This window comes from Venturia canescens, chromosome 5 (assembly GCF_019457755.1).
Source record: "Venturia canescens isolate UGA chromosome 5, ASM1945775v1, whole genome shotgun sequence".
NCBI classification, from domain to species: domain Eukaryota; kingdom Metazoa; phylum Arthropoda; class Insecta; order Hymenoptera; family Ichneumonidae; genus Venturia; species Venturia canescens.
The window spans coordinates 12,865,882-12,876,377 of record NC_057425.1 but is presented as its reverse complement, the minus strand read 5'-3'; the positions used below and the strand labels follow the sequence as shown (position 1 = coordinate 12,876,377).

At 34.4% G+C, this 10,496-nt stretch overlaps 2 protein-coding genes across 14 annotated transcripts in view; one reads left to right on the top strand and one right to left on the bottom strand.

The window, feature by feature from the left end:
- Window positions 1-195: 195 nt before the first annotated feature.
- Ass (argininosuccinate synthase) lies at window positions 196-2,408 on the top strand. Its single transcript, XM_043418661.1, has 8 exons — window positions 196-352; window positions 519-587; window positions 683-928; window positions 1,031-1,176; window positions 1,256-1,520; window positions 1,734-1,872; window positions 1,964-2,065; window positions 2,152-2,408. Exons 1-8 carry the CDS (start codon window positions 245-247, stop codon window positions 2,310-2,312), a joined length of 1,236 nt encoding a protein of 411 aa, XP_043274596.1. The 5' UTR covers window positions 196-244; the 3' UTR covers window positions 2,313-2,408.
- Window positions 2,409-2,651: 243 nt separating this feature from the next.
- LOC122411521 (homeotic protein female sterile-like) overlaps window positions 2,652-10,496 on the bottom strand; it is a 34,492-nt gene continuing 26,647 nt past the window's right edge. For all 13 annotated transcript variants that reach the window (XM_043420381.1, XM_043420387.1, XM_043420377.1 and 10 more), the window contains one exon: window positions 2,652-10,222. In XM_043420381.1, the coding sequence (XP_043276316.1) occupies window positions 10,157-10,222 (66 nt within the window). In that variant the 3' untranslated portion in view covers window positions 2,652-10,156. The remainder of the gene's footprint in view (window positions 10,223-10,496) is intronic.

Here is a 10,496-nt window from a genome sequence, read left to right as displayed (position 1 = left end):
CTTGAATCGTCGACACTTTCGTCGGTTCATAGATTTCTGTTAATGCGGAATCTGCAAAAATTCTCGTCAAAATCCCATCCTGTGGTAGCGCGTGTTTCTCGATAAGACTATCAACAACGTCGTCAGTTTTATCGACCTCTGAACTGCGATTGAATTTTTTTCTTTATTCATATTATTTCGTTGCGTCCTATTCGAAACGTTTAATCAGAGTCAAAACGAAACTGCAGAGAAGAGTTTCTTCGGCATGGCGGATCAAAGGAAAAAAGTTTTGCTCGCTTACAGCGGTGGTTTGGACACTTCTTGCATTTTATGGTGGTTGAAGGAAAATGGTTATCGAGTCATTGCTTATGTGGTAAAATTATTCTATCAGTTTTGATAGTAAATTTTCTAAATTACTCCGATTTACTCCGGTTTTTAATTGAATTTATTTTTCGAATTTCGATTATATAATTTACGTTTTCTCGTAACAAGTTTTTTAATTTTCCTTTGTTTCTTGTTTTTTTTTCTTCTTTTCTAAGGCGGATGTTGGCCAGGAGGAAGATTTCGATGCTGTGAGGGAAAAAGCATTAAGGATTGGCGCGAGCAAGGTACTCGAACGAAAAGTTCGCCAACAAAATTGCAGCGAAATCTGCGATCGGCAGATTTCAACGATCCTCGAAAATCAATTTCTTTTTCAATTCAGGTAATCGTCGATGATTTGAAAGAAGTTTTCGTCACTGATTTTGTCTGGCAAGCAGTACGCTCGAGTTTGATTTACGAGGGTCGATATCTCCTCGGAACTGCGCTAGCACGACCCTGTATCAGCTTGGGACTCGTCAAAGCAGCCAAAAACGAAAATGCTACGATCATAGCTCATGGCGCAACGGGCAAAGGAAACGATCAAGTGCGATTCGAACTTAGCTGCTATGCCCTTTGTCCTGAAATTGAGGTGACTTGTTTTCAATTATTTTTATTTTAAGTTGTTTTTTTTTTCATGAAAATTCTATTGTTTTTCGAATTGAATCCGTATTTTTATTTGAATTTTCCTAAGATAATGGCACCTTGGCGAGATCCAATATTTTTTGAAAGATTCTCAGGCCGACCTGACCTCTTGGCTTATGCAAATTCGAACAAAATCCCGGTATCCGCGACGCCCAAAGAACCGTGGAGTACGGACGCAAATTTGATGCACACGAGGTTCAACTGATTTTTTCAAAGATTCGTTAAACCAAAATAATGAATTTTTTAATATATTTTAACTCCATTCTCGATGCAGCTACGAATCGGGAATTTTAGAGAATCCATCAACAGCAGCACCGAAAAACTTGTATCAAGTCACGAAAGATCCGATGGATTCTTCCCCCGTACCAACCGAGATTGAAGTCCATTTTAGCCAAGGAATTCCAACGTTGGTGAAAGATTCCAAAACTCAGAAAACTTACCGCAATCCCATGGGCATCATTAATTATCTCAACAAAATTGGTAGCGAACACGGAATCGGAAGGATCGACATCGTAGAGAACAGATACATCGGCCTAAAAGTAATCTCACTACTGCTTTTTGTGTCTAAAAAATCATCGATTGCTATAATCATCATTTTCTTTTATCTCTTCCGGCCGTGCAATATATTTCGTTTATATCTTTTTCCATTTTCAAGGCTGCGATAATTTTCTTAACTTTTGCAATCTTCCGAATTTTCATTATTTTTCTCTGAAACTGCAACGCATTGTTTGTCGCATTCATCCTTCTTCAAGTCCCGAGGAATATACGAATCCCCAGGAGCTAAAATCCTTCACGAAGCCCATTTAGATCTGGAAATATATTTGTTGGATCGTGAAGTGTTGAGAGTGAAATCCGGCTTGTCTGAAAAAATGGCTGATTACGTTTACAACGGCAAGTATCAGTTACCAATTGCCGTACGTTTACTGCGACATGATCAGAAAGGACAGCGACCTTGAAGTATCTTCCATTTCCTCTGTCACAGGATATTGGTTTTCCCCAGAATGTGAATTTGTACGAGAAAGTATCAACTTATCCCAGAAGCATGTAACAGGAGCAGTGTTTTTGAAACTCTACAAAGGCAACGGTTAGAAGAAAATTTTCTTTGCTCGTTTACGTCAGAAGATGACAGAGTTCTCAAAACCTTTTTTTCTGCATCCTCAAATCACCCAGTTTTTATAACCGGAAGAAAAAGCCAATTTTCCTTGTACAACGAAGAGCTCGTTTCGATGGATCTCCAAGGTGGTTTCAGGCCCGAAGACGTCGGTGGATTTATTCGAACTCAAGCGTTGAGACTGAAGGAATATTACCGTTTCAAGAATCAACAAAACTGATATTTTTTTGTAGTTTGACGATCGTCAATGGAGTGCAGGAGGAACGTTCATGGGTTGAAGGAAGAAGCAAATAAAATAAACTCGATTACTTGTGAATATTATAATTATATATATATGTATGTGTGTGTGTGTGTGTGTGTGTGTGTGTGTGTGTGTGTGTGTGTGTGTGTGTGTGTGTGTGTGTGTGTGTGTGTGTGTGTGTGTGTGTGTGTGTGTGTGTGTTTGTGTGTGTGTGCGTGCGCGCGCGCGTGTGTGTGTGTGTGCGCGCGTGCGTGCGTGTATGTGTGTGTGTGCGCGTGCGCGCGCGTGTGTGTGTGTGTGAATAAATATACACATATGTGTAAACATATATGTATACATACGTACACATTTATTTATTCATTCATTTTATCGTGTACGCATTATCTTAACAATAGTATTTAGTATAATATATACAATGATTTATTTACCGCAATATAATAATTATTATTTTTCAGCTAACTTAATAGCGATAAGACAAACGAAAAGTTGAGTAACTGTCGAACGATATTTGCGATTAATTCAATACCTGCTCGTGTCGAACTATTTCGAAATAATTGGATGACACGATTTCGTATTGTTTATATTATAATTATATATTCGTTTTTGTTTTCAATCATTTCAACGTTTTAAAAAATGTTGACGTACACCTTTCAGCCTGTCTAACGTTCTATATATGTTTATATATACATGTATGAGACATGCAAAAAGATTGCAAACTAGGAAATATAATTGTTTACGCATGGATAGTCATATGTGTATTTACGTTATTGATTTTTGTGTTTTTTTTTTCTTTTTTTTTCTCTTCTTTTTTCATATCTTTCATCGACACACAAACACACGGACACTTTTCCTCGTTTTAATCGGTGTACATATCGTGAATAGTTTTTTCTTTTGTTTTTATATAAATTGAATGTTACGAATCTTGGCCCATATAGTATCGCTACATTACTATATAGATTAAATCGTAATCGATTAAAATTTACTCTGTACGTTACGTACGCTTTATTCTGTTTTTATATTGTTTTTTTTTTTCCACGATTCGACTGTACTGCGAATAATGACAGACGAAACTTTATTCACAATCGCTGTTTCATTGTTTTTACTTTGAACGATTTTTCGTAAATTTTGGAACCACACACGTGTTCTCGTGAACGACGAGATCGAATCTCGTAGAAATGTATGCAGGAAAATTCGGGGGGGACATTTGTGTGATACAAATCGCGCAGTCGACGATCGTTTCATTCTCTCGCTGTTCGTACCAAACGTCGAGCCATTTATTTCCTTTTCGCTCATCAACTCGTTTATGCTTGTTTGTTTGTTTTTTTTTTGCAATTATTATTTATTTACAACCATTTGTTTTTTTTTCTCCAGTATCCTATAGTTAGTAGTAAGTTTGCTGAAAATTGTAGTTTTTCTTCAGTTTATCAATTATGTGCCATTTCGGAGATGATGTGCGCCCGTTGGGAACTCATATAAAAAATTATTTTTTGCTCTTCATACAGGGGTGTAATTTTGGTGTTATTTACGAATATTACGCTTAATTCGTCTTCATTCTTCTTCATCATCTATTTTTCTTTTTCTCTCTACTACTTTGAATTATTCTTTCTTCTTTACCATTGATGAATTATTATACTCGATTTCGGTTTATAATTCAAACATTTCTATAAACTTACGCTGAGATCTATCAGGTTTACACACAATCTTCTTCTATTTCGGCCCTCTCTCAAATATTACAAACCATTATCTCACATGTGTCGTGTTTATCGCAATGAGTTTGTGTTTGTGTGTGTGTGTATGGTATTTATTTCGCTCGCCTTACTCAATCACTCTCCTGTTTTTGTCGCCATTTGTTTTTTTTTCTTTTTTTGCCTTCTCGTTTATACATTTAGATCCGGATCCGGATGAATCGCTGCCAATTATTCGTTCACTCATATTTACAATTACAAACGTTGTATATTACAATCACATATAATACCTATTACACGTAAATTCATTTTTTTTGCTTAATACTAATCTAATCGTAGTATTATTTTTTTCTCGTTTTTTTACTTCTTTTTAATTTTTTTTTTTAATTTCATTTGAGATACCAAAAGCTTGGAGTCGTGAAGATTTTTTGGAATTTCTTAGTTTCTCGATCATTGAATACTTCCTTTGTATTTGCCAATTTCGTTTGAATTTTTAAGCATCTTTTAAATTTTATTTAAGGAGAAGAACGAGTGTGCAACGATGAAATATTGGTCGCTCATTTCGTCATTCAAACTTTGTCAATTCATACCACAAATTTTGACGGTTATATTCAACGCTTTTTCCAATCGATCAAACATTTATTGTGAGAGACCAAAGTGAGAAATTCGCTTTGAAAACCGTGAAAAAGTATTGGCTCGAGGAGTGGACGAAAAATCACACACCGACACGATGATTTGAATATGGAAGCTTGAAACACAGTGGCGAACGAGGATCTTCGAGATTTCCAAACATCGTCGAGTTACTATTCATTTTTTTCCGATTGTCAAACTGTCCGAATGAATTACATTATACCTACTAGGATCTAAATAATATCTCAATCAATAGAGAAAAGACGTGATGCCCATCCAAAGGATTTTCATAAATAATTTATCTCATTAAAAGTCACATCTACTTTCGACTTTGATCACTAGGAAAAAAATGCTAATTTTGCGACGAATTGAACTAAATTGAATAATCTTCCAAGTTGGAGGTTAAAATAAAACTGAATTTAGTCCTTTCTTTATTTTTCTTCATATTTCATCGATATTCAACGATTTTTCAATCAGATATTCCATTTCGAAGAATCCCAAATAAAAAACGAGCTCCTAACGATGGAAATTTGAAAATGGCATAGGGGCTTGAACAACATCTGCTGGCAGGTATCGCGTATTTAGTGCTTCAAAAACAGAAAAACTTATAAAAATATAAACGAATTTTTCAGAGAACGTGAAAAAATGAACAAACGACTTCGTTACACGAAAAAAGCAATGTTATGGAAAATAAGTAATAAGTGAGAACGAGACTGAGGCGGGTCTAATATTGGTGCCAAAAAAGGGGCACTTTTCATCTGAACTTGTTCAACTCTTTTCTCCAACGGAAAATATCTTTTCGCGTTCTAATATTCAATACTATTTTCCCTCAGTTTTTAGCTCACTGAGTCTTTACAAATTTAGTACGAGAACGAATGCACGTACAACCTTAAACGCGGGTACGTGACTGCTCAAACGACGTTGTCCATTATCATGAAGAAAAAAAATAGAGCGATACAATAATGATGCGCACGAGAAAAGAAAAGTGAACGACTCTGAGACCTGCACGCTCTGTCACTTTCAACTTTAATCCTAACTTATGAGGATGTTTAACTTATTTAGTTTTTTTTCTCGAGTACCTCGCTAAAACATTAATTTCATTTCTCCCTTCAATAGTTTCATTTTATCCTGCTTTTTTTCTAAATATTCGAAATGTCCTTTTTGCTTGTTTTTTCGTTTTTTTTGTCTTCTTATCATTCAATATAATTATAAAAGAAAATTACATGCAAGACGCTACGTTAACACACGAAAGAATGGAAGCCTCAACTCAGCAAATCGTCACATAAAAACAAGCTTTTCATCAGGGTTCAAATTTCATTGATGAATTCTCACTACAATTCGTGAAAAATTACCAACAGAATTTATCTAGTTTCGAGTTACTAGCACGTGCATATTCTGGCTTTAAAGTATATGTTTATATTCATCGATTTATTTATATATTTTTATATGTATACCACCTCATTTTTTGGTGTTCCATTTCTCGTCCAGTCATTAGCGACAATTTGATATATCGGAAGGTGTTGAAATCATCAAAATAAATCCGCAGCTTGCTTTTTTTTCTCTTTTTTTTCGCGTGATGTGCTCGAGGAAATGATGAAAAAATAATAAAAGACAGCAGCATGAACTTTGACCAGAAAGAAATCTAGAGGAATCGTTAGTCACTACAGCTAAGTTTTTTTTTCTTCTCTTATTCGTTCGTTAAATACAACGTTAATGCTCCGGTTATTTTATGTTGCTTTTTTTTAATAATTTTTTTCTTTCTCTCCCTCTCTTTCACACTCTCTTTTTTCCCGCTTCCTCTCTGCGCTTTTTTCATAACATATTAGAAAACATTTATTCTCGCTATAATCTAAATCGCCTTCGTAACAATTCTTATGGACAATATTTCGGTTTAACGGATGTACTGAATAAAAAAAAAATAGTCATTTTATTCTCGCCGCTGTACATGTGCTTGCGAAATAACTTTAATTTTTTCATATCTCACCGAGCACCGATATAATTCAATGTATCGGTGTACATTCCTCATTACTTCGAAATAAATCCATGCTTCCTTTATCCACTCGATGATTTGTTTATCATTCGTTAGAACGTTAATAATTTGCGTCATTTGCACTGCTCATGTTGACTCGAAAACGTGAACGAATTTTCGTCTTACTCAATCAGTAATCAACATTATCTCGGGGTAACAAGTAAACATAAGCAATGCCGAATACGTAGATACAAAGATTGTATAACAAACAAATAATTCCAAGGATAATAAATAATCGATTCTATAGTAAAAAGGGGTGGCTCCGTTTGAAGGCGTAATAAAAAACACAAACATCAGACGAGTAGATTTGAGCTTGTAATTCGATCATGCGTGTCTTCTTTTCCTCCCTTACTCTCGTTATTTAATAATACACTATACAATCATTCTATACTCATAAAGAAAAAGAAATAAACGAAAAATAGAAAAGTACGAGCCAAAGCCGACAGCTCGATCATGCCGAAAAGTCCCAGAGACAAATTTGCCGGGACGCGCCAACAACATTGCACATACACAACAAATATTCATCGAGTTTCGAACGAAAAAGGAAAAGATCCGCCAGCAGCAGAAGCAGCAATATACACGATAAGCTCTTGAAAAAATAAAATTGTATCATTTTTTTTCTTTTTTTCGTTTGTATGATTTTCTCATTTTTTTTCTTTTTCAATTTAAATAATTTAATATTATTATAAATTCACATTGATAACTCTCATTTATCAGTATGATTGTGGTAGATACGAGCTAGAGCAACTAACAAACTATTAACCTTCTAAACGATTTTTGTTTACTATTATTGTTTTTTTTTCTTTGTTGCTTTATTTATTTAATTTATTCTCGTTCGAACGCACCGCCGAAATGCGAGTTCAGCGATAATCGACGGTGCATTCGCCGTTACGACACGCACTGAACTCGACGGAACGTAATATTATTTTTTTAAATTTATTTCAATTTTAATTTTTTTTTCATTATTCATATAAACTTTTGTACTTTTTTTTCTTATTTTTGCCAATTAAAATGGGTTGTCCTAAGATTTCTAAACCGCACCAAGGTTATTTGCGAATTTAGAGGATATACCGATCGTCAATCGAGTTTATTGCTCGCAAGTTAGAGATAATTCGACAGTTCGGAAAAACAAATTATACTCTCCGTTGCCAACGATCACGTGGTTTGGAAAATAATACGATCCACGTAATCCCTAACACGTAGATGGGGAATTTTAAGGTACGCCGCATCTCAAGCTAATATTTGTTATATATACGAACATACATGATTTTAGAAATCCCGATCGAATTGGTAGAAGACGGAGAATTAAGATGATTCTCGCGATAAATTCGACACTTCTCGATACGTTGAAAAAAAGCATTCTTTGTTATAGTTTTTTCAAATTTATTTATAAACAATTATATTACAAGAGTGAGCTCCAGTACATGTAACTACACACATTTGCTGTTTACACCAAAACGTATATAATTTCTTTTTCTCTTCAAATGAATTGAAAAAAAAGAATGAGATATATATATATATATATATCTCGAGAAAAAAACATTAGGGTCGTTACTTTCGCCGTTAATCATTAAATTAAGTTTTCTTATAAGATTTTATTCACACAGCAAACCTCGGGGATTCGAATGTCACACTTTGAAGTACAGAAATAACATATGCACTTACAAAATACCGGCGGTCAATTTTACAAAAATAATTAAATATTAAAGGAAATAATGTTTATGAAAAAAAACAAACAAGGAATGCTGTATTTTTCAAAGTAGCCAGAATTGTCAGTTCCTCTGTTGAATTATTTATTTTTTTTTCAATATTCTTTCGCTCCGTTCGAATATCTCGACTTATGCTTTCTGTTTTTATTCTTTTTAATAATTGTTCTTTTCTTCGAAAAAATGTTATGCACACCCCATCTTTATTCTCATAATAATTGACGACTTTTTTCTTTTTTGAGTGGATCATGTCGAACCACCCCACGACTTATCGGAGTTTCGCACGTTTATATATATATTTTTTTCTCTTATCTTCTTCGGGTTGCACCGATAGAAACCTCGTGATACGCACACGTCATGTTGTCAAAAGAGAGAGAGAAAAAAAAACAATGATCTCGTAAAATCGCCGTGACCTCCATGGTCGTTTTTCATGATTATGGTTCACTCGAAATTGTTGTATATCCTCGCATTAGGTAAAATCTTGTATTTGTTATTGACTAAACAAGCCTACCTATAAGGATTATCAACAGTTTCATTTTTAGGTGTTTCTTTTTCTTTTCTTCAAATTTTTGCTCGTTTCATTTTTCTTTTTTTTTCATTTTCTCAAATACTTTGATGCTTACTCCATCGCAATAGTGAAAATTACTTTGAGTTTATTTTTCATTCAAATCGTTAGTGAATAGGTAAATTTATAGGATATAAATATATATATTTTCACATACACACGTACATCCACATATATTTATATATGCATAAATGTGTTTGTAAGTATATATATCAGAATATATATAATATATATATATATATAGTGGCATAATGGACCTACGTATTTTCTACCAACGATTAATGACTGAATGTGGAAAAATATAAAACTTAACTAAATGTACATCAACGGTTTGCTCAAACCCCCGTTTATCTCTTTTCTTTATTTCCCTCATTTTTCAATGTTCACTCACACGCGCTTTAATACACGTCACATTCATTTCGCATTCGTACAGCATTTTCACACGTAGCTAACATCACTTCAGGCAAATGTCATTCATAATCATTTTCTCTCGTATTGTTTGCTAAATGTTTTATTTTTTTTTGCTAGTTTGTTTATCCGTTACTTATTTTTTTCTTTTTCTTCGTTTTCGTCGCTTTGTTTCCAATTTTACATAAAGTACAAACTTATGAAAATCCGGAAAATCGTAACACAATGTTATTCTCAGTGTGTGGCATCATCGAAATCATTTCTGTAAGTTAATTAATATTTACCTAATTACATGGTTACACTCAGGTGTCCGTCGATTACACAATCGCCGCTTCTCTCGATCATTAAAAAATTTTAACTCGTATTCCGATATCGATTGCTTCGTCTTTCACGCATTTTCGTTATGTTTTTACACACGTTATCGAACGAAAGTTTTTCGTCTCCCCCTTTTTTTGCGATCCGTTGAAAAACTTTTTACTTTATACTAATCGTCCGTCGGAATGTTCCAACTGCGCACCACCGTTATCACGACGTCGAAGTACGCGCCAACGAGTGAATACCATCGTCACTGCTATTTGGTTACGTACTTTCGGTTTTGCCTTCGATAATTTGCATTATTCGTTATTATGATTCATAAATGTTCATTTGTAAAACACAAATAACGAGTTGTATTTCAGCGTCGATATTAAGGTATTCTCATAACACAAGGGCCTGCAGTTATAATCGTCCAGCGCGTCCAAATATTCGTCCAAGTCCTGCCCGGTTTCAGTCGATTTATTAACAGCCAGCAATTTGAAACATTATAATGTTTCCTCAAACGCAGCCATCAAATCACTTTGCATGTTCATGTCAATCTTGTTTGCCATCTGAAAATACAAATTATTCCTATTCTTTGACGAATCCCATCGGTCCCGCCGACACAAACTCAATCCTCCTTATCTTTCACTATCTATTCATTTATTTACATCCTTCGGTCTATCTCCTTCGAGTAAACCTCATAGACCTCAAGGCTATTAAAAAAAAAAAACATCATTTTCGTACGAATATTGAGCCCATAATGGAAAAAACAAAATCAAAAATCTTTTTCTTTTCATTCGTCGCAATTTCGACCCATTTTTTGGTTCAACGGGCCCCTAAAAG